The 25,806-nt window shown below is 33.7% G+C and overlaps 2 protein-coding genes across 4 annotated transcripts in view; both read left to right on the top strand.

Annotated features, from left to right (window-relative positions):
• Window positions 1–8,891, top strand: part of LOC115439963 (protein phosphatase 1 regulatory subunit 16A) — a 42,335-nt gene extending 33,444 nt beyond the window's left edge. For 2 of the 3 annotated variants that reach the window (XM_030164065.2, XM_030164064.2), the window contains exons 9-10: window positions 2,011–2,533; window positions 3,285–8,891. In XM_030164065.2, the coding sequence (XP_030019925.1) occupies window positions 2,011–2,533; window positions 3,285–3,529 (768 nt within the window). In that variant the 3' untranslated portion in view covers window positions 3,530–8,891. The remainder of the gene's footprint in view (window positions 1–2,010; window positions 2,534–3,284) is intronic. The other variant, XM_030164066.2, reaches the window with a different exon arrangement.
• Window positions 8,892–11,843: 2,952 nt separating this feature from the next.
• Window positions 11,844–25,091, top strand: LOC115440033 (peptide methionine sulfoxide reductase). The gene is made up of 5 exons (XM_030164164.1): window positions 11,844–12,088; window positions 15,136–15,299; window positions 19,170–19,290; window positions 20,937–21,073; window positions 24,741–25,091. Exons 1-5 carry the CDS (start codon window positions 12,041–12,043, stop codon window positions 24,973–24,975), a joined length of 705 nt encoding a protein of 234 aa, XP_030020024.1. The 5' UTR covers window positions 11,844–12,040; the 3' UTR covers window positions 24,976–25,091.
• The last annotated feature ends 715 nt before the right edge of the window (window positions 25,092–25,806 follow it).

The following is a 25,806-nucleotide window of genomic DNA, read 5'->3' as shown; positions in this document are numbered from 1 at the left end:
GTTTCCCATAAATCCTCATGGATAAGGTAATTTCGCATCTTGAACTTCCAAGTCGGATATCCATCTTTTATCCTCAAACAAGGAAATGGAAAAGATGTGATCGACGCAGGGGAATTTTTCACACTCGAAACATCTCCAGATTCATGTGACATTTTCAGACTATTACTATTTCCTAGTCACACAAAAAATATATACAACTTTATTTTACTAAAAAACGTGAAAAAATCTAAGAACTAAGCGTTCGTGCTGATAACGTGTTGTAAATATGGTATATGTTCTTAGTAATTAAATAAAGTTAGTAAAAAGATGTTATTGACATGAGTGTTTATTTCGGACTAAAGAGAAGTAACTATGGCAAACAAAATACAATTAGTTCTAAAAATAGAACATATAAAAAATAATAAAGTCACGACGAAGGTTACAATCTCCAACAAATATGATATGATTGTATTTGGAACTATTACATTGATTCAGTGAGAGCGTATTAAAACTGGGAGGAACTTGGTTCGTCCTGGCCCAGCCAATTAAATTCTTAGTGAAGTGTACTTTGCGGAAAATACACGTGGTATTTCTAGGATAAGAGTTATAGGGTCAGGCTTGCATCATCAATATACGACGGAAATTATATATTGCGAGAATCGCAGGTCATTATTTGCATTGACTTACTTATTTAGAGATAAAACAATCAGATTGTGTATGAATGTATAATAATCGTTATATTACCGTCTTTAAAATACGTCTAATAATATAATGTTATGCTAATTAAACTATTTTATGTAACATTACAATGAACTCGAATAGTGAAGATTGAACGCAACCGTAAAGAATACATAACATACCCACACAGTAAATTTGAAGTGAAAGAAAGAAAGACGAATACGAGCGAGCGGTGTGTACAATATTTTAACTGAAATTCGAAGGACATTAAATACAACAGTGATAAATGATCGCATGTTGCACTCACGTGGTCCTCATTAATAGTTGAGTGAGTGGCATCCCGTTCCGGTGTGTGGATTGATTGACGACATTGCGATTCACTAAGTTTTCCTGCGATTTCCCTCGCGCGGCACCCGGCGCACGCGCAGTCTACACCGCCAGTCTGTGTGGTCAGCGCGCCAATACACACACAACCGCGTATTATTATTATTTTTATTTTGTTTTTACTTCTATAATGCACTTCGACATTCGGAAGCATCGCTCCAAGTCAAAACTCTTCCTTTATGGTGTTCACATAAAGTGATTTGTTCGCTAGAGGATTTTATCGTGTGTTGTGTGATGTGTATAGCAGATGACCATGTCGTTGGATATTATGTTTTTGACTCACGACAATCTGCGGCGCATGCGCAGGGAGCCGCAGGTGTTAGGCCTCCGATATAGGGTACGTTGGTTTGTAATTGGTTTTTTAAATCTTAAAAAATAATAAAATATATAATAATTAAAACAACTCTACGATAAAAGTATTTTCTAGGAAGTTTTAATATTTTTTTAAGTTCAATATTTATGGCAGAATTATTCCATATGTTTCGTATTGAAAAAAGATTTTAACGTCTCAAAATATATTACAGTCTTAAATGTAGTAATAACAGCAAATCATAATTAATATAATTAAAATAGGAAATTAAAGGCAACTTACATAAAACATCTGTAATGTAAGAGAACAACGGTATTTAGACAAATCATGTCACTTTCTAGCATTATAAAAAGTCAAGGGTAAAAAGTATAAAATTTAATCATAAGTCTCAAGACGGACTTGATAATTAAAAATAAAAAAAAATATTGCGTTCGACTAATGATTTAATTAGACACGCAACTTCAAGATGTACGTTTAGTTTCTAATAGATGTGCGAACGTAAATATATTAGCGAGTAAACGTTTTAATTTGGCGACAGTGATCGATCAAGCGTTCCGATGCTTTTCAACAGTCGTATTATATTTCAGGGTCTAATGTTTTAAATAATAAATCGAGATCGACGAACCGTAGATTAAAGAAATCGTTTTGTTCCGTTTCAGGGTCTAGCAAACGGCGTGGAGAACGACCAGAATACCGCAAACTTACAAACACCGGACCTAACCCACAAAAGGTTATCGACGAGTTCAACAACATCCGGCCAGAGTTACGACTCAAACGTCGACTATGCGGTGCCGAAGCACTCGTACAACCAGCGAGCCACGCACAGGGCGAGCGACGTCAGCGATACCTCCGATAACATACCCTACCATCAACCAAAGATAACAAACCCGTTGTTCGGGGTGAACGCGGCCTTACACTACGCGCCCGGAACGGTACCAACCGCACAACATGAAGCAGTTAACGACACGAAACTATACGACAGACAAAACCTACCGAACGGTGTCAGGAAAGCGCCCGAGGGACAGGACAATGACGCGTACAAAACAGAGGACGCGATAGACGGTAGGAAAGAGTTGGTCGTGAACCCAAACCAGATCGCGATCAGTGAGGGCGGCACCGCGACCTACACCACAGACAATAATGGTAAAATCAATGTTCATGTCACCGTCATGATTAACGCAGGTAATTATATGCATCCTTACGAAATCAAATTGAACGTAACAAAGCACATAATATACATATTAGCACAATTTATAAACTAAAATTATAGATACGATTTAATCTAACAGTTTTGCACAGTGATGGTTTTATAAATATAAATTGAAGTTTGGAAGGGGACTGTGCGCCGGTTTCCTGAATTGAATCACTCTCGAGGATGCATATCGAGGCAAGCAGTCTCTGGTCGTAGTTGCATGCGATGTTAGTGTGATGCGTGTCACGTGTCGAACCGTTCCTACCCTTGTGTTATTTGTGTTTGTATAGATTTAGTTTGGTGTAGTGTTTGTGTCGGAATGCATGAAGGTTTCTCTAAACTGTCACCTGTATCTTTACACTATTTATAATGATTCAATAATCAATGTGTTAACTAAACAATGTTTAGTTCTCGACTTACGGTCGTATGAGGTGCGTGAGAGTCGAACACGAAGCAATGTTTCGGTTAATCACTGATTAGAAATGTTTATTTGTAAGGAATTTAATCTTTGAACTACACACAATTTCGTTTCAATACTAACTCATTTTTTTTAATTAGTGTAAGCTTCTGACTTAGTCATTTGATTATTTAATTTAATTGCTACATAATATAGTTTGCAGTCACAGTTTGCTGTTTGCTGTTAAAGCACAAAAAAAAAGTGTAAATTGCACCACACCGTAATTTGTCCATATTAAAATCGATCAAAATCTACAATAATATAGTAAAAAAACAATATTTCAGGCACCCTAGCCGATCTCAAAAAGCAGCGTTCGCAAATACGGACGAACGGCAGCCCTGTGGAGAGCAGCCTGACGTCCACCAACCACAGCCTGAGCTCGCTGCCGGAGCAGAGCAAGGAGGCGCCGGCGCAGCTCAGCGCGACGAGCCTGGCGCCCGCCGCCGCCGCCGCCGTGCCGCGCTTCTCCGGACACACCAGCGACGTCGTCGGCGACACCCGCTCGCACAGGTGCTGTATCATCATGTAGTGTACACGCACCCTTATGTCTACGACTAATGTGATCATGGAAAGCGTACAAGTCTGATTATCATTCCTTAAATGGCGCTGGGGCTTTGACTTTTTAATCTTCACGTGTCGCTTCCAATTTTTATATATCTATTGTCTATGTATTTAAATTAACTGGCAACTTGGAAGGTAGCACAGATTAAAAACGTTGACGTAACGAGGCTCTGTTCGGAGATCATTGTGTAATTGACCATATGCCGAATGCCGATAGAGTATTGCCATTTTTGCTCACCAAGCGAGGGCTTGCCAATGGCTGGTAAACAGTGTGATAGTGTTTTAAGAGCTCAATGGTTATCATATTTTTAGATTTAAGGAAAATATATGGTTGCTAATACTTTACTTAGTGTTACATGTGAATCCTATATTGCAGAGTTATTGTATGTATAAGTATTATATTGTAGTTTATGCCGTATTTTTATTAATCTACATTCCATTATTTTAAAAACTATTCTTTACAACATGATGTGATTGTGATTGTAAAATGGTACAGTATTCTCTTCATTGTCGATATAATTAGGAATTCATTTTATTGTCTGTACATAGATTGCATAATACATAAAACACAGTACATAAAACATTCCTGAATTAAACATGCAATAATTAAAATTCTAGATGATTGAAAGTGCCTCGTATATTGATCTGTAGCACTTGACTATGTGAAACATAGAGTAATTAAATAATTTTTATTTATGAAACAAATTATTTAAAAATATATTTAAGTAAATTCATCTATCCTTATAAATATTTACGAAAGAAATTAGATTTATTATTTAATGAGAACAAATGAATGTACATAAATCGGTGATATCCGCTACGATGACTGCCTCGATTATTGTTTCCTTTTAGCCACACCCTAACAATAATATCACTAGATGTAGATACTTCTGAAAAATAATATCAGAAATACGCGGTAATCCCTACTAATGACAGAATTATACGCGACTTCGCTATACACGGCTTTTTCTTGATCGCGATTTCAGTAATATATAATAATAACGATAAACTTAGATACATACTCTAATGAAGAATTATTTCGTGACTTCCAATAAGTTTCATGTAGTTGTGTTCAGTCCTGCCTAAGTAACTCAGAGCGTAGCTTACCAAATGCGTATTATAACCTAACCCATCCTAACCTAACTCTGGTCGGGGAGGAGCTAATTAATTCTATACTTAATATTAATGTTTAAATTGTCCTATTTTTCTTCTAATCGAGAAACAATACTGACTTTAAACATTACTCGTTACTAATATGCATTCAATATATTTTGCACAAATATATACGACTGTAAAGGAGGCGCGTGTTTTGTATAAATGAAAGTGTTCCTTGTAGAGAAGTCTGTATGTAAGTATTTATTCTATTGAAATTGTACTTTTTATTCTTATTCGAAATGTAGAAAATTATGTACGAAAATTTAAAATTTGTCTTTTGATTTCAACAATGACTTAAGACTGGATTTTACTTAGTTGTTATAATAAGAAGGGCTGCGTGTGTGGGTAACCAATATGAATAGGGAAATAGTTCTTTTATAGTGCTATTATTTACAGCTTATTAAAATTAGTTTACAATAATGTGATGAATTTTATGGAGTGTTCTATTTTTTGAAAAAGTAAACTTTGCCTTGAACTATTTGTCTTTGTTAATCCATAAACTGTACCTACATATAGAACTACTTGTGTTTATAGCCACACATTTTATTAGTTTTTAATCTTGTCTTATAATACATTGTTGGCAACCCACACGTCGCTATTGAGATTTAAATTTCTAAATACAGCTGATTGTTGACAGAGAGAGGGGGCCACGGCATTCGTGCTGTTAGATCATTTTAGTGTCCGTGCATTCGACTATATTTTATATACTGAATTTTTTGCCGACCGTAAGACGTCTGCAGACCTTACTTTATACATTTAATAACTAGTCTTTTACAGTTCATCTTATTAAAATACGACATTTACTTATTTTATGTCACAAAATGTTGAGTAGTTTTAGTGATAAAAATGGAATTTTCAGTATTGTAGACAATGCACGGATAATTTAGTCGAGTGCCTTTGTTTTGTTTGTTGTAGCTAAATACTCAATTTGTGCCAATTTTTAATATCTTGAAAAGCGAGCACATTTTATTTTTGCCACGAGTGGTGTTATAGCGGTAGTACTCATAATTTTTTTACACAAATTGTGATTGCTCTTTTAAAATTATCTCATTCAATACTTTTCATATATTCAATTGGTAAAAACTACGCGCTATAACACCGTAAATGCTGTATAGATCCTAAATTATTTTTGTAAAGTGGTAACCCCCCTTTAGTGAACGTTTAGTGTACCAATCGCTGTGTAGTGTTAACAGTTTTTAAAACATTTGCATTATAAAATTTTTAGAGGTCACTTTTAATATATACTTTGTTTTAGTAGATGAATATTGTGTAGTGTTAATATCTGTGGTATTGTAGATACGGTGGCAGACATTCCGTTCGTTATCACTTTGTTACATTTTTATATTTATACATAGTAATTGTAAGCTTTTGGATATATATTTATCATGTAGACGCCATTATGACTATCCAGTAGCAATTCATTCGTCCATATCTTAGTCATTAGAGTAACTACATTATATTAGATTGATTTATTCTTCTGTACTTAAAAAGTACTTAATCTTCGTACATTATTGTAACACGCGGGAACTAATACATATAGAATACATATATTAATACATTTAAAGAAACATATAAAGCAATATTTGAATGGCCTTATAAAGAGTTAAGCACAGCGTAAAGATATTGTTTTTTTTTTGGTACAGTATTATTTTTTTGAAAAGCATTTTGAAAGCATTTTTTGGTACTATTGTATCTATTATAAATTACCAGTGCAAAGTATTTGTGATTTGTAAAGTATGTTCATACAATCTGTAGGTTCAGCGCATTTTCATTGCAAAGAAGATATTTAAATGACGCCTAAGGGCCGGCGTCCACTAGCGGAATGGTTCAGCAAAGGGATTTTTAGCTAATAGGTAACTAATTGTAATATACTCTAATGTAATGAAATTATAGCTGAAACTTCAGTGATTCCCTCAATGTACCTTACATGTAAGGATGGTTATTCGTCGCCGTCCCGTCAGTGAACACCGAGCCTAACTAATAACCTAAAGTTGTATAAAAGTACAAAATGGCATATTAAAAAGCGGCGTCAGTTGTCGTTTATCGTCTGCATAATTATTTTCTTTGCAATATGTTTGATGTGCGCTGATCCGTTTAATGTTTTTATTTTTATTGTATATTAATGTTGCGGTAATCAAGTTGATTTTTATCAAACGTATTGCTGTTTGAGCGTTGTTGAAAAGCCAAATTCATTTCTTCCAATTAGTCTCGTCACAACACTAAGGCTTCCTCAAACAAATATAATGAAAGCGATCGTGACGAATCCATACAAGTTAAAAGTATTCATTATCAAAATGTAATCTTCATTTACTTTTGCCCAAGTCCTTAGCAAATTCGAGTTAGGAAAAATGTAAAAATAATAAATTTTAAAATAAATAATGAACGATTGATTTGGTTATCGCAACATTCAAGTGAAACTGTTGATATAATGTACATCTATGTAGATATTGAATTGTGCCTATTGTCAGTCTTGCCTTAGTAAAGAGTGAATATCTGTGAACATTGTTATATCTTGGAAGTGGTTATCTTGTACATAATAAATGTTGGATTCTATATACGTATTGTTTGATATAGTGAAAGGTTAAGGTTGTATTGTGGCAGCTTAGATACGAAAGTGATGTAGGAACTTTTCGACGGGTCCTACGTACACTAGTATAAGTGCAAAAACACAACTTTACAGGAGAACGATTTAAACATTCGAAACTTTATAAATTTGTCATAATTCAACAGAAATATTTGAAATTTTGAAATACTGTAACATTCCAAAATTTTAAAGATATCTGTTTAACTATGACAAATTTACAAAGATTGGAATGTGTAAACTCTCTCCTGTAAAGTTGTGTGTTTGCAATTGTACTAGTATACGTAGTTGTTACGACGACGATATTCGAAATGTTACAGTATTTCAAAATTTTTAAGATTTCTGTTGAACTATGATAAATTTTTAATTTACAAAGATTAGAATGTTTAAATCGCTCTCCTGTAAAGTTGTGTGTTTGCACTTGTAGTAGTACACGTCGGCCCCGTAGTTTTGTTCGTTATAATCTAGATTTTATTATTCCATCAATCGACTAAAATACTATTTGTTTTATCTACGTGTTTTTTAAGTCTGGTATTATATCTTTTTTTTAGATACCAACTGAAGTATTTTCAACATTGCCTGTGTATAATAGTTTTCAGTCTCATATTTTTCATCGAACTCCGTGGCTAACATTCGGAGAATCGGATTCGCTACATCACTAATATCCGTACGCACGGTTACGTCGATCGTTACGATAAAGAAATAAAAGAGTTACGTCACAATAAGTATTTATTACATTCATTGCGTAGATTCGACGTCACCTTCGCATGTTTGTAAATAATTTACAAAATATATATGTCGTGCATATTGTAAAATGTTTTGAAGTAGAATTTAAATATTTTTGAAATTTGTACAACTCTGTAGAAGAGTTAATTTAATAAAGAAATATAGTGTATGAGTACTTGCCATTTTTCGTCTTGCCCTATAATGGCGAATGTCACGCCGCGGTATTTTGGGTCAACCTTTTTTTCGCTAGAAGATCCGTCTTACCGGAGTAACTAGAGGCTGAGCCATAATGTGGTAAGCCAGTTCAAGTCGGAATTTCTAACCGGTAACGATTTTGAATTTGATTAAAGATAAACTTAATGCAATACAAAGTTTGGAAGGACGTTGAACTAATAAGAATCTGTCAGTTATGCAATATTTTGAATTACTTTCTTTGATGTTCATTGTCGCATAACATGGTAAGGGTATAACTTTAAGACGCGATTTGTAAGAGCCTGTATAACTTATAGACACGATTTATATGAGGACCAGCTTGGTTGGCCCGCCAAAATAGAATGTGCCTAAGTGAACTAAATAAGGTCCCCTCAATACGTAACAGAGTCGTTTAATGTTTCCATTTATTGCCTTAATCGCATGAGACTTAGTAAAACATATACCTAATAATATATATTGTATCTTGATGTTTTGTTGTTCTTAAGGTTAACATTACTGTGTTAATTAGCGAATGTCTATTATTAATGCAGCTATATTAATACCATTGCAGCAGATTAAATGATAATTTAAAACAAATACGCTGTTATAAATAGTGTATAAACCGTTGATTTTATAAATAATGGTTTCTCGATACAGCAGTACATTGTAGCGTAAAGATGAAAAAAAGGTGTTTTTATAAACTACATGCTGTTCAACCGCGGTTTGAAAAAAATGAAAAACAGCAAAATTTTATGGATAGCAATTAATGCAAAAATTTTCCTTCGTGTGAAGATAATACAATTTTAATATTAAAGGTTGCGATCGCCTTAAGCGCTCAACCAAAAGTACGGTTTTTTTGTGTAAGCCGGCCCTTGCCAGGTAACAAATGTAGGGTAATTTAAAAAAAAATAGTAATACGAAATGAGTTTGTTAACTTTTAAAGTAACTTTCGTTGTCTAGATACAAGCAATGATATAGCACGAAGTTTTCTGTAATATTTCTATCATCGTATTGTCTGTGATTACAACATATACTTTTGTGGATGTTGAAATTTAACTTATCTAACAAAATTAAACTATAACACAGATAGAAGTGATATTTCTGTCTGCGGATGTTACAATAATTGATGAATATTTATCACCTGGTACCAGATTTACAGCGCAATACCTCAAAACAGAGTAATAAAAACATACTTAGCTAGATGACAAAGAAAATTCTAAGTTCCTTATAAGTACATTACACTGAAAACTCAGTCGACGAAAAAAATATTTTTTACCTTTTTTGCAAATTGAAAAACCTAATCCTTAAACTACTGATGTATTTATTGTACAGTTCCAATTTACATAGTATATAATGATGAATCAATTTGATGAATAAAATCGATATATGTACTATAACAAAATATAATAGTTATATATACCACAAAGCAGCGATAGCCTAGTTGGATGTGGAACGGTCTGCCAAGACGAATGTCCGCAGGTTCAAATCCCAAGGGCAACACACCTCTGACTTTTCTAAAAAATCATGTGTGTATTCTTTGTGAATTTATCGTTCGCTTTAACGGTGAAGGAAAACATCGTGAGGAAACCTGGACATCCGAGAAGTTCTCTATAGGAATTTCGAAGGTGTGTGAAGTCTACGAATCCGCACTAGGCCAGCGTGGTGGACTAAGGCCTAATCCCTCTCAGTAGTAGAGGAGGCCCGTGCTCAGCAGTGGGCAAGTATATAATACAGGGCTGATATTATTATTATTATATATATACCACATAAATATAAAGGTGTGATTACGGCCGCCTTAACGAGATTAGAAGCAATGCGCGTCGTGGCGACCTAGTATCGAGCAATAAGTGTCCCTCAACCTAGTCGTCACAAGACTTGCGTAGTTTGCACGAGTAGACACGTTTCTGATGTAATTTTCTGTGCCTTTATAAAATTACTCTGAAACAAATACGAAGTCAAAATAAAGGCCATCGACCTAGGTAACCGTGAGATTTGGATAATTTACAAGACATTTCGTCTTAGCATCGAAGGCCAATGTACTGCTGTGTTAGACCATTTATTAAGTTGTCCGTTACTTATGTTACTATACGTGTATATGTCGATGACCGAGTACTTATTCGATGCCACTGTTCAAATGTCGACAATAGTTATTATTAACTTATTTTAAATTATATCGCGTTAATTTCAATGCAAGCTTTTCCAGGTTGTATATTCTGTTGTTTGTATAGTATATATGTGGATAGATTTTCGTTTTAATGTCTACAATTTTGAATGGTAGTCCAAAATCTATTTTACATAAAGTGTAAAAATATAAATAAACCGTTTGTTTAAATCATTGTTGGGTTTTATTTCTTTGTGTTATATCATCCTAACCATTACAAGGTCTGCATAACACTCCGTAGTTTACAATTTGAATGCTTTTTTAGCATATCTTCCTAGGATATGGATCCTTCGAAAGTGATTGAGATCAAACAGCATTCGAAGGTAAAAAGTTTAAACACCTCTACATCAAAAGTGTGTTGAAAAGATCTCACATTTGAGTAGGATAGGGGCTTGCGGTAGAAAAAATAGTTCTGGTGTATCCAGAGATGTGAATTATTTAAAGTAGTGTATGTATTTTAAATACAAATACAAAATGCAAAATACCTATTTCCAAATTACGTATTTTGCATTTAGTATTTAAATAGTTTTACTTAAAACTATTTTTCACATCTCTGTCATACACAATACCATAATACATGGAGGGAGAGTAGTAAGTAATAATTTCATGGCCTTATAATATTTCTAGAAAGGAATCCACGGTATGTTTTCTGACAAAAGACTCGGGACTTTCTCTCATAAAAATATATTTTCAAGGTAACAAACTTTTTGTCAGCACGGGGACTGAACTTGCGGCCTATCGTTTTGCAGCCAGCTGGTTGGTCATTGCGTTATGCAGGCCATCATATTTTGGATTACCTAATTGTAGAAACGTTTGTATTAAAATATGAAGCTATTACCGTCTACGTACTTTAACAAAACTTAGACTCTAAAAGAATTAAGGAACATTTTGTTTTCAACCGGCAAATTTAATAAGTTACCTTAGTGGTCGTAGACTTGCAGGGTATTAAATACATTTTTTCTTTATACAATTGATAGCTAATTTGTCGTGAAATATATACTTATTTTTACAAACTTGTATACCGTGGTGTAAAACATTTGGTCCTTCGAGCCTCTATAACCAAAAAAGCCGTAGATTTAAGTTATGCCATTGAAAAAATTATCCGATAACGATAACACTGTTAATTCGGAACTTTTGTTAGAATTATTTATTATCTTATCGATTTGTCATGCCTCGGGCAAGCCGTGAACGACGCTTGAGACGGCGCGCGGCCCCCGTCGCGGGCAAGGTTACGTCACGACTTCATCGCGCTGTGTGTCGCGAATAATGTTCACACAAGGATATGTAATCAGACTTAGAATGGCAGGTAATGTATTTTACACTTTTTTTTACTCGGCTAAAGGAGAGTTTATGAAGGAGATTAAGAATAGTAAACTTTTTATTTAATTTTATTTTTTTATTTATTTTACGATATATGACACTGTATATTGTTGGAAAACAGTGTGTGGCACATCGTAGCGCGGTGTTGTCTGCCAACTTCTACTGCGGCAGTGTTCGCCGGACGGCCACGATACGTCGACGCGTTGCGGCTTCACTCGACACACGCCAGCGATCTATATCACGCGTAATCATATTGGACATTTTTTAAAATCGTTTAACATTCCTTGAAAGACCTCAAATAAATTGTCGAAATCAAACAACCTGTAACCGCTTCAGTCTTGTGCATGCTGAGATTAATTAGACAATTTTGTACAATGAAACCACCAGTGAACGTAAGTTTTTTTTTCTTATTTGAATACTGAAATGTCAAAGTGTAAAATCACATCATCATCAATAATATTTCAATAATTATTTAAATTAAATAATATTAGTGATGTGAATTTTATCTGACGCAATCTCAGTCTACGTGTGAATATTTGTGTTAACTTTAAATACTTACTTTTTAAAACTTTACAAAAGTGGAATTATTATTTCGTTTAGACCCAGTATTTTATTTATATTTACCGATATAAATATTTGTTTGTATGTATTTTTGGGTCGTACATGACAAATAATACCTTTAGACGGTTGTATAATTGTTCAAGTTAAGCTAATACAAGAATACTACTACAAGAAATAAGAATATATTTTATTTATTAACCACGTGGGATCCATGCACCTGCTGTATCTAATCTATTTTGGCATCCACGGTAACCGGGCCAAGGTCATGATAATATAATTGCATTTATTTTTAGTGGGTACCACTAAATATAACTTTTATTTACAAATTATAATAAATTCGCTATAATATTAAACCATTGATTATATATCTATTATTATGATTTATCGCGCAGTTTTGTTTATATTTTAATTATATCTGCATTAAAGTAATTGTTGTGACTTAATTTGGTTTGTGGCAGAAAAGGAACAATGAACTTTTACTCCCTCGTTATTATTATGAAAAAACTGGTTCCTTTTTGCCGCCATCGCCTGATCGTGGGGTTAACGGTATATCGATCGATACTTTGCGGTCGTCATTAACTCATTATTCATCACAATAAAAACTGTTTAAGACATAACTATAAGTAATTACATAGAGAATACGATCGGAACTAGTCGTTAATGTTTTTTTAGTATTATTTAATAGTTTGCTACTTTAACTACCTTATTATTATATTATATTTACTATTATAACAAGTAAAATACGCAAGGAATGTTCTTCAACGCACAATACGTCATAGCACGACAAGGTCTTTATTTTGATTGCTTAATTATTACATACATAATGATTTACTAAACCGCAAGAAAACGTTTACATAGTAAAAACTAATTAGGTATTGCGGAAACTAATTTTACGGTATCATTTTAGCAATATTGATAAAAATATAAATACTTAGGTTCCTACTATATGAGTATAATATTTCGATTATTATAATCATTCTCTGTTCACAACAGTGTTTTGAGTCTCAGTTGCAGATTTGGATATCTCTTCTGTTCATTGTTGACTTTAATTTCGTCACTTATCGAAACTATAGATAAGTTCTAAGAAAATGATCTAGTACCTAAATAAAATGCTATCCTTTTTGGTGCAATTACTATTCATGCACGAACTCTTGAACCAACAAGGTAACCATGTCAACAACCTAAAATTGGTAATTGGCGAAAAATTTATTTCATCGGTCTCATTGAATCTGTGACTTTGAAATCACGTGTTCTAATGGACGTCTTTAATAGGGATGTCAGCGATTTCGTATGCCTGAAATAGAACTGTGCCCGAAGTCATTGGTACAGCCTCTATTGTGAATGCGTTGGGAATACTAATAGGCCACTAGAACATACATCAAAGTCAGGTAGTCTAAGATTGTAAGGTCGATAATGGACACGCACAGCACTTTTGGTTTGGATGTTTATGTCGTTGGTGATCATTCAGCTTTAGGTGACTTATTAGTTTGTTTACCAGACTTATACTTTTTAAAGGTTTCTTTTAATTTTGCACGTGAAGTTCTAAAATCTTTATAGAGATATAAATAAAAAGACAAACATTTTGATTATTTTTGTTGTTTCCATTTAGTCAACATGCACTTATAATAGGTTGTTATCATTATGAAATTGGAAAAATCACGTTTACCACAATTTTATATTTAATTTGAAGTGGATTTCCCATTTGCAAAGAATATTGAATAAGTATTTGCTTGTCAAAGTAAATATAAAAGTTCCATTTACCGGCTCAGAGTAAATATTACCTATAGTATGTATAACAAGACATAAAAAAAATATATAAACTAATAATTATAAAACAAATTGCGATAAATAAAACTGCCATCGACAATACAAAGAAGGAAAGACTTAAATTATTATTTATACTTTATACGAAATATTTTTTAATAATTATTGTATATTATAAAAAATAGTAATATAGAATTTAAGTTTTAGGGGCCTAGAACATAGGGCCCTAGAATCCTTTAGAGCACCATATACCTTAAAACTAAAAGTACTTAACAATAAAATTTTAAATAATTTCGCAGTAAATGCATCTTAACCTAGAGGTCTGATATCAGCTATGGCGCAGTTAATCTTCCATTTTTGAAGGATCATCATTGTGTGGTGTGACCTTTTGGACTATGATAACACAAGGAATTAGTCTGTACTTCGTATCTGTTTGTTCTTTGTCTTGTTCATCTTATTCATCTTTATTTATCAAGTTTGTTTTAATTAATATCCCCTGTTTTATGTGTATTATAAATAACTTCATAAGTACTTAGGTATTTTTATAAGGATAACCTGTCTTGCAGGTAAACCATGCGTTGAACTGTTATTATTTTAATGGTTGAATTTTGCAAAATCATTGAACTATTTATTGGTCATGCCTCATGTTGGCATCTATATAAATCATCTCAACAGTTGGTACAGCATTATGTTATTTTTACGTGGTTAAGATGGTAAGACGTAAACCCATGATAGAGCAGAGACGCTTTTTCAAAATGAGTCTCCAGCAAAGAATCAGAATTTAGTAACGACTGCCCTTGAAATATATATTAAATAAATATAGCTTGTTAACGAATCATTAAAATATAAAAATAGAGATTCGGGGACGCGATTTATTTAAATGATAATATCTACGTATAATAATAGGATGATTATAATAATATATATAATAATAGGATAGCGCTCATTTTATTTTGTTAACATAATTAAATATATATTTTTGGTCTATTTTCTTTGAAGTGTAGTTGCAACTATTTCGCAATTTTAATTAATTGGATACAACACATTGTCTAAGTAGCATACATTTCGATATCACTCCTCTGGTTTAACTAAACTTTCAACAATAATATTTCAGGCGGCGGCCCTTCTTCACGATGTGGACATACCTACGAAAAAAGCAACGTTCGGCATGGGATGTTTCTGGTCGAACGACTCGCTGTTCGGCGCGACCCTTGGGGTCATTCGAACTCGCGTCGGCTACGCTGGTGGCACTACCAAAAACCCACATTATAGAAGCATGTGAGTTTTTCCAATATTTTTAAAAGCATTTAAAAATATACACACTTTAATATTTATTTGATGTATCGAAAATAGTTTTATTCTGGTGAGTTCTTTATGTTTTTGCTTACCATCATTTAGAGTGCTCATTTATAATTTTTTTTTTCTACCTGCTTACCAAGAAAGACACGAGTTTATTTAAATTGTCTGGAATTGTTTAAGTACTCATTTTCGTTTATCTCACTGCTGAATCACAAAAAATGTGGATAATGGAACGGTCGTAGGTAAATAGAATGTAACAAGTACTTAAAAATAATTACATACATACATTCCAAGTATGCCTAAAAAATAGATTCCAATCTACATCATAATTATCATCTTACTTTTTTTTGCTAATATCAATAGTTTTTGTCATACTTATTTTGACACACTGACAATACTCATCTTTTATAACTTTGATATCGTATTAACATAAAAATGAAAAAAATATGTAATATATAAATAAAGGCGCAAGAAAAACTTTTTATATTTGGTTGCCGATTTTGTATCATCTATGCTATGGATTATATATTTAGAGATACAGCTCGTAAGGTTAAGGAAAAATGTAAACACTTTCCTCCAATTTTCGTAAAATCTTGGCTCTTGAGTCACAATTGTGATTGCTTTAGTAAAAGGTACGTAAATAGTAGGTATTCTCTTCATTATTTACATTTAAATTGTAGTAATAATCGACGCATGCGTCGATTTACGATATGGATATTGCGAATTTAACCTTTTCTAAATCCCTGTGAATAATCTCTTTATTAGATGCTTTATTCACAGCATTGACTTACATAGTAATTATACCGGCATTGTTATGATAATTATAGTTAACTCCGTTTTACTATGGGATAAACACTTAAATGAATAATTAAACTAGATATACAATTACACGAGTGAGATTATCGATCATGACTTGCTTATTTATGTACCCGTTTTGATATTATGGTTCGGAAATTATGGCGCAATTCATATTTATTCAAATAAAATGACGTAGCACTTTCATTTGAAAGTGGATAGTGTCACATTATAAGTGACTATGATAACATTTTGCCAAGGAGTTAATTGTATGAATAATTATGACATATCCGGTTAATTTGCGTTACATCTGTGTAATGTCGTAATTCTGAAATGAATACATAATATTTATTATCACATAATTTAAAGAATATATCGAATTGTATGATTAGTAGACATGGGGTAGACATTATCGTTCTACGTTTGGACGTCATTGAAGCTTATCATTTGGTACGCAAACTACCGCATTTATAAAATAAGTTAAAGTTAGATCATGTGATAAACTCTTTGTTTTGGTTAACTATTTTTTCTCCGATTACTTCTTTGTTTTTAGTTTCTCATAATATAATATGACCAAACAATACGAGAGAGTCTGTCCTGTGTTGCCAATGTTGAGCCGAGTAAGCTCGCGTTCTTAAAAACCGCGCATTCAGAGCTGGTACGTCTGTACTTGTCTTTTACTAGCTATTTCTCACTTACCTATCTAGGTATAGTTTAATTCATACGAACACGAGACTACAAACCCATCATAAGTAATATTAATAATTTATGACGCAATATTTTTCTGAGCAAACTACATAAATAAAATAAGAAATTCGTACCAGGAAAATGTAAATTAAGATTTCTCATAACTGTAATTATTTACAATTCTCGCTCACGTAAATTCCAATGAATGATTTTACAGTTTATTGTAGTTATTAACTATCCTCACATGAATTCTGATAAATATTTCTGCATTGTTTCCTCAATTACTGATGAGAGATGACATGGATGAAAGACATTCTTTTTAAAACTTTTAAATGTCGTTTCTCCTACGCGTATTCTCGTAGTTTAGAAATCAGACGCCACAAGGTCTGTCTAGATCGATTTGACCTAGTTCTAATTTAGTTCAGGGACGTGCTTTCTTTGCACTTCAAAGCTATAATGATAATTATATATGTATAATAAAATGCAACCTTCAGATTCCAATGTAGTTGGGACTTCATACAATTCGTTGAATCAACCAATTTATTTTAAAACCTAGTAATTTCATTTTGCTTTAATTGGGAATAATATACATATTGTATACATACTTATTAGTCTGTAAACAATACTACGAATGAATCATGTGTCTACTGAAATCGTGACAATAAAAAATACACATAAATATAATTTAGGACAATCTTTAAATATTTTTAACGTAGTGGCAGACTAACCTATGCCAAAGCCGACCCACGCTGCCTCGCACAAGGCCAAGGTACGCATTGCACGTGTTTCTAAACCACGAGTCGTGTTTACATAATAAAACCAATTTAAATTAGATTTTCTTGTAAATAATTGCTGTTTATCTACACTGTTATAAAAAGGTAATGTTTTTGCCTTTGTTTTGTGGGCTGTTATCTATAAAACGACTATATCTATTGTACTGAAAATTCCCTTAGATATACAATCAAATGGAAGAAATAAATTTTTAATTAAATTATTTTGGCAATATTATATTCACTATGTCGCGGGAGAGTGAAAGTTTTCACCGGTACGGCGTATTATTGTTGATATTATTGCTAACAATTAGCATTTTATTGAGAGATGAATAATGACAAATGCAAAAAAGGGAAGTGTAAGTAGTTATCGTAAACCGGGAGTACCATTTACTATCATTATGCATAAAAAAAAACGAGCTAGACATTGTTCATTGTAACCATATTGCTCTCTCGATAAGTACGCTACATAAGTACGTATGCTGACAAAACGAAACTGTATTTGCGCAACCTTTGACATATTTGTTTAAACTTGAAATTGTGGCCGATTTCGGACGAAGAATTCAGCAACAATTTAGTATAAGTACTTAACATTTTGGTTAGGTTGAATGTCCCGAGACGCACAAAACAGAAGGACACATGTAGCAGCTAAAAGGCTCTAAAAACCTGAGGGTGAAATGCGAGCGTCAGGATGTCTATAACATGCTAATTTTGTGCATCGATTATAAACCTATTTGGCGTATACATATTTTGCTTTTGCATATTCGATTTAGTGGACGGCAGTCTCGGGAGTTGGGACACGATTGTTTTGCGAAGTTGCTGTGCCTGATTCGCCGAGGGCTGACATTGAAGTGCAGTACACTTTGGCTGTTTGCCCCGCATGGGTCTCACAATTCGACCTACGATGAAGAGCGATTAATGATCCCCATCATTACTCGCTCTTTTTTTTTCTAAATCCTCTTTTAGTCAGTGGGACGGTTTACCGGGAATCTGGCAGAAATCCTAGGACTATGATTAGAAGAAAACTTATGTAGGTAACCATATTTTGTGTTTGTACGCGTAGGCACATGTCACACATTATCCATTACTTAGATATAAACTAGAAAAAAAAATAGAGATAACTGATTCCGAGTAATTTTAAAATATGATGCATTCCATTCAGTCATGATGTTTCAGCAAATTCTAATTATATGTAAAAGGCATGACTTTGATCGAATCACGTGCACAGATATCATAAACAACTCATGTAAATTTTTAAATCAGCAAGAAATTGGCGTCAACACATTGGAAAGTATTGTTATTTTCTCCATAAAAATCAATGTTATTGAATAAATAAAATGCTTTGACAATAAGGGATCATTAGGGATCCTTTTAAATTAGGGGATACGAAATATTAATAATAGGTAGGCAAAAAAAATACTAGCCCTACTACAGTACAAAATAGCATATTTTACAAAATGTCTATTTTAGTAGAGAGCTCCGTCAAAGATTTAACTTTTATTATGATAAAATGGTTATTTATTTTGTCGCTTTACCTATAGTGCTATTTTAAAGCTTGCTGTATTAAAAATAACAATGAAAATATTGTTAATTTCAGTGGCGACCACACGGAGGTGATAGAGATTGACTACGATCCTAAGTCGGTGACTTATGAAGATCTGTTGGACATGTTTTGGGCTAATCACGAATATGGACTGACTACCAAACTAAAGAGACAGGTAAATAAATATTTAATAGTCAACAGAAAATTATGGAACACAAACATTTTTTTTTAACTGATAAGAAATATGGCCTACGAAAAAGATGGGTATATTAAGGTTTTTAAGAGAAAAGAACTAGTACTATAAGTCACTCCTTTAATATCCTAATGCATTATTGTTATCCAGTAATGTATTTATAAATTCGCAATAGAAATATTATTTGGCCACATTTGGCCGTAATTAGAAAACTAGTTTGATCAATTTTATACTATCCCAGGTTTTGCATAAATCGTTTTTTTATAGGTAACTTGTAACAGCTATATTTAAATTCTTTCTTTCTCGAATAGAACAAATATAGAATATTTCTTTGGCAAAGATAATGGCATTTTTTATTTATACTCCATGAGTATGGAATAAACAAAGGCAACGAGTGAGTAGGTGCCTACGACTACCTACATTATTAGCAGTGATGTTAACAACACTTTGACATTGTTCGAACACAGAAAGTCATCTCTGTTATGAGCTATACCTGTTACTTTCTTTGTGTGAATATTTATTTGTTTTTGTCACGTTATTATTTTAATGTGTTTATGTTTGTTTTTCTACACATTAATAAAATAAAAATATTTACAAACAACAACATTGCCTGATTTATAATACCTACTCAAATAGATTCGGATATAAATATTTTGTAAACAGTAACTCATAGTGACTCGTTCCGTCGACCCTCTGGGGTCAGCCTGCGTCCTGGAGTCTTCTAGTAATACAAGGTAGTAATACTGACGCCCGCTAATTAAAATGCCGGTGTCTACAAAAACTCAAATTTAGTATATAGGCGAAAAACCGCGTCAAAACTTAAAATAAACATCATCATCATTAGTCACAGGATCTCCACTGCTGAACATGGGCGTCCCCAAAAGATTTCTAGTTCCACCTATCGGAGGCGGCCCGCATCCAGCGACTTACGTCTTTTATTAGGTCATCTGTTCACCATAAAGGCGAACAGATTCTTGTTAAAAATGTAATACTATCAGCAATATTAGACTGCCTCGGTGACGTAGTTGTACTGCATGCGCGGTACGGCAGCGCTCTGAGGTCCTGGGTTCGAATCCCGGGTCGGGCAAAGTGATATTTGGGTTTTTCTGCTCAGTATCAGCCCGGAGTCTGGAATTTGTGCCCGATATGACGATAGGCTCGCCCCCTATCACATCATGGGACGGAACACACTTGGCGAAAAGTGGGTGCCATGGTTGCGCCTCTGCATACCCCTTCGGGGATAAAATGCGTGATGTTGTGTGTATATTAGGCCTATTTTGTCGATGTATAAAAGTTTAGAATAACGCTAAACAAGGAGCATTATTTTTTTTTAGCGCTGTTTTTGGCTCGTATCCTGAAATTTAGTTATTGCAGATAACAAACGGCGATTTAGTGCGGACAGCAGAATAGCGGCTTTAAATGTGATGGTCTGGCGGCAAATCATTGCGAGGCCTTTTTACCCAATTGTGGAAGGGTTTAGAGGGTAATGATTGTATCTTCCCTCTAGCACGCGCGAGGCCCTGAGTGGTTGCTTTGTTCGCCATTCTCTAAAATCGCCACTATAAGCTGGCATTGTTGACGACTTAATTGATGTATATTATCATTAAAAACCGTCAATCGTTTTCCAGTACCAGTCGATGATTTTGTACCACGACGAGGAACAGCGGCAAGCGGCGGAGGCGTCCCACAAAATCATGGAGGTTCGCTGCAACGGACAACTCCGTACAGAGATTGCTCCTGCCGGTCCGTTTTATCCCGCTGAAGAGTAAGTTGGAATAAACTATAAATATAAAAAAATTGTAGGCTTTCCTTATCTGTAGGTACCAACATTAACAATTTTTACAAAAATATTCACTGGGATTTATTCATTGTATTCTTCGAATATCATTTATCATTTAGTTACGGCATTTTATATTATACTCCTGGCGTATGTATATTATTCTTTCGGGGACTTATTATATTCGTACTTAGCTCCTTAATGTTTACTTTTCATACCCAATATGGCGATAGGCTCGCCCCTTAACATATCATGGGATGGGACCGATTAGATTCCACCAGGGTCCACACTTCATTATGTCTATTCCCTGCCTTCTCTTTCAGGTTTTAAGGTGTGATGTGTGTTTTTTATATACTTCTTCCCTTAATAGGTAGATAGGTGTAGGTAGTTCTGGCATCTTATATAGTTCCGGCGTCTTATAATATGGTTTTTACTAGACACTTCGTCTTGGTACTTGTTCTTTTTTAACTCCAACACGCAAGTCACTCATTGTTTTCAAAATATCATTACCCGCTAACTTTTGCAGGTGACCCATCTGGCTTAAACAGAAACTACTAAAACTTAATAACCTTTTCCCAAGATCGCTAGGGCTGCAAGTTAACCCCATAAGATTAAAATAAATTAATGAATTGTGAATTATTTCTACTATCATAAATAAAACTTTAAATTTTAATTACGCTATTAGACATTTAAGCTGATCAATCAATTTAGGTTATGGCCCTTGGCATTATGGCCAATGACGTCTTTATGGCCTGTATAAAAAATTAGGACACACGGGGCGGCAATGGAGTGACTTATACTTAAGAAAAGAATAAATTTGAGTGTTGATCGAAAAAAAATTAATAAGATTTTTACTGCCTAGCCCAGTTACTGTGGTGAAGTAAACTGGTGGGCTCAGGGTTTCGATGAGGAATGCACAATAAAAATACGCGACAAGTGTATATTTTATGGTCTTTTATAATAAATCAACACAATCTCCCTTCTTTCTATTTATATTATGTGAATGAAATTATATTTTGATTATATTTTGCGACTTACAAGATCTTTTCTCATTGAACTGGCATTATTCTTGCATTGAATAGGACCCATAACATTGCCTTTAAACATTTTTTGAATAATTTTTTTACATAATTTGCCGGTATTAGGATATATTCTATATCCGCCCGGATAGCAACCAGCGTACACAAGGTGTTGAAACCCGCCATAGTCTCACACGTAAGTGTGTCGCGTTCCGGGATCAGCCTGTGTATATCCGGTTCCAACAGGCCGGCATAATTGTGTCGACTGCCAGGGTCATCTCTCGTCGGGCAACATTCAATGGAACCTTATTCATCTTACCAACCGGTGCAATGGGGCCACTTTGACGTATATAAAAAAAATCTAAAAGTTGCCTTTTTCTGAGGATCGATAGAATGGTTCAAAGGCCAAGTGCTTTTAGACTAATGACATTAAAATACATCAAATATAGAAATGACAACAATCACAGCATACAATTAGTTATAATTAGCATGCCCATCAGCAATGATTACTTTATCTAGTCTAATTTATTACATCAATGAGTAACCAAATGATCAAGGTAATGCAGATAAGTATTTGCAAAAATTAGGCCACGGTCCTCTTCTTTTAGAGATATGTCGAACGTGCTACATTGTAATAATTATAATTATCTGTTTGATATTCAAGCCACACATTTTCCTTTATTATTAATTTCAAGGAGCGAAAATGAAAATGAGCGGCCATAGCCTAGTTGGTTGTGGAACAAACTGCCGAAATGAATTACCGCAAGTTCAAATACCAAGGGCACACACCTCTGACTTTTCTAAAAAAATATCTGTGTACCTATTCTTTGTGAATTATCGCTTGCTTTACGGCGAAGGAAAACATCGTGAGGAAACCTACGTACCTGAGAAATTCTCTATAGGATTTTACGAGGGTGTGTGAAGTCTACCAATCCGCACAAGGCCAGCGTGGTGGACTAAGGCCTAATCCCTCTCAGTATTAGAGGAGGCCCGTGCCAAACAGTGGGATAGTACATAATACACGGCTGATATTATATTAATTTCGAAGATAATTTGATGCATCGGCATTGTCTTAAGATTAAGTATATAATACCTATAGCCTGGTGCTTCTTTCCTTCCATGGTTAGAAAATAATTCGCATTCTCTAATTCATACTAATATGATAACCCTAATATCCCAAATATTATAGGAGATAATACTATAAGTAATATTGTTTGACGCAGATTTTTAAACATCAAAGTTCAGCAATTTGTCATTGATGGTAGCTACTCAAAAAGACTTCATGATTTACTAAAAAAATCCCAGCAATTAGAGTTATTTTTTTATCTTCTTTGTGGATTAGCAAAAGTTTTCAATATTTATAAAATACTAGCTTTTGCTCGCGGCTTCGCCCGCGTGAAGGTGTTTTCCAGGATAAAATTCCACTGTTTGATAAAAGTGTTGCTACATATTTTCCCGGTACTTATAGGTTCAAACTAATTTTATCCCCAATCTATAATTTCAGTTCAATCAGTCGAAAATCTAAGAACATTTATACAAACTTTCATCCCCTATTTTATCCCCTTAAGGGTAGAATTTATCAAAATCCTTTCTTAGGGGATGCCTACGTCATAGTAGCTTTATGCATGTAAAGTCTTAGCCCGATCCGTCCAATGGTTTGGGCTGTTCCTTGATATATCACTGTCAGTCACCTTTGAGTTATATATTATATATTAACAACTGAAGTTAGCTAAAATTGAGTTTCTCGAAGCCGACCACTATTTATGTACTATGTATTTTGAGACTATGCAATTTTGTCGCGTTCGCGATTCACTTTCACTTTTGTTGAGTTTCAGAACGCGATATTAGATCCTCCAACGCGCACGCGAATTTGAACTTTATGCAGCGGTAATAAATTACAAATTGACTCTACGTATTAGTTAGAAAACGTTTGTATGGGAAATAGAAAAATGCTGTTTTGAGGATTTTCCCGGCAATTATTCGAATTTTTCTCACCTTTTAAATCTTCCCTAGACCTCCACGAATAATTCAAGACCAAGATAAGATAAATCCGTTCAGCCGTTCTCGAGTTTTAGCGAGACTAACGAACAGCAATTGATTTTTATATATATAGATTTGTATTAGTGTTTATATAAAGAAAGTTGTTTAAATAAGTACACAAAGAGTACACGTAAATTGTTCAATTAATTTTGTTTTCAATTCTGATGAACAAAAATGAAACCACTTTCATATTTTTATTGACAAATTGCTATCATTACATCCAATCACGAGTAAATCAAGTCTAATGAACAATTGATGGCTCAGGCATGGGTTGACAAACTCAGACCATGGGACTGTGTACGGAGACAAGTGTAATAGATATTCCCGACTCAATTGAGCAATCAAATGTTATTATGCGCATCCTTTATTGACCTTATAAATTGCGATTGTTTGATTCAAAACAAACGAGGCAATGATTTGTATGTTTGCAAAAAAAATTCAACGTTGTTTAGTAAAACGTTTACGGTCATGAGTCGACAAAAAAAAATGTATTAAATACTTTATTTTTCCATACATACAATAAACATAAATAAAAGCTTATTAGAATATAAAACATTAAATGTTTAATTTATTTTAATATTTTGTTATTTTGACAGCTATCATCAAAAATACAGGCTGCAAGGGCACAAGGACCTTTGCCGTAGCCTCGGCCTGGATTCTTCGAAGCTCCAGACCTCGCACTTGGCTGCCAGATTGAACGGTTACTTAGTAGGTGTGGGAGGCATGACGCAATTCGAACAAGAAGTCGGTAAACTGGGTCTGAGTGAGAAACAAGCTGAATATGTCAGAAGAGAGCTAGAGCGCAATGAGGGCGGCGGTCTCGCTTGCTAGTTGCAATCGCATGCTGGCTATATCTCATTAGTATGAATTCAAATAATTTTATGATATTAATATACCATTCACATATTTGCGGTATGGAACATATTAGTTTATTAAATTGTGTATTTTTTTAAATACGCTTTATATTTCTACTTATCTATGCATAAAACTTATAAAATATGTCAAAGCAAATTATTTTTATAATTCTATTTTTGTAATTCATACACGCAGTGCGCACATACAAATTGACAATGAAGCATTTTAAATCAATTAATGTTGGTTAAGTAGTTAATTCTAATGTTTAATTCCATTATATATTAAGGTGTTTTCTTTCATTTACTGTCAACATCATTCTTTCGTTTATCTTTGTTGTTGTCGCAGTATTAAGTTTGTTTATTAAGTTACGTTATAATAAAAATTAATATGGATATCTGGAAACAGATGATAATTATTTATATTGTTAAGATTTAATAAATATTACATTGTTGTATTAAGTATGATGAAATACAATATGTTTTTGGGTTAGATTGTTTTTTTATTATTTAATAAGAAGTATAAACGTAGTATCTATCCAAGTAAACCGTATCTAAACCCCCACAAAAATGGCGCGATGATTTTGATACTTTTTAGAGGAACTGATATTACCAGAGATCAAGATCACGGGAGAACTAAACAGTGTGTTAAAATAGACCTTTATCTAGTAGTGGGATAAATGCTTGATTAGAATACTGGTTTTGACCTAGAAAGACATGAACACAGCTAAGAGGATATGAGCGCCATCTCTATTTGATCGACGTAAAACTGTAATAAATATAATAGTTCAGTTCATTCGCGTGTCGATAG

This window comes from Manduca sexta, chromosome 15 (genome assembly GCF_014839805.1).
Source record: "Manduca sexta isolate Smith_Timp_Sample1 chromosome 15, JHU_Msex_v1.0, whole genome shotgun sequence".
Classification (NCBI taxonomy): Eukaryota; Metazoa; Arthropoda; class Insecta; order Lepidoptera; family Sphingidae; genus Manduca; species Manduca sexta.
This window is presented reverse-complemented; position numbering and strand designations above follow the sequence as displayed.

What these genes read in the sequence shown, in the direction of transcription:
- LOC115440033 (XM_030164164.1), top strand. Translation starts at nt 12,041, where the DNA reads ATGCTGAGATTAATTAGACAATTTTGTACAATGAAACCACCAGTGAAC. An exon ending in AACCCACATTATAGAAGCAT is followed by an intron (nt 15,300 to 19,169) that starts GTGAGTTTTTCC and finishes TGTTAATTTCAG; the next exon opens with TGGCGACCACACGGAGGTGA. An exon ending in CTACCAAACTAAAGAGACAG is followed by an intron (nt 19,291 to 20,936) that starts GTAAATAAATAT and finishes ATCGTTTTCCAG; the next exon opens with TACCAGTCGATGATTTTGTA.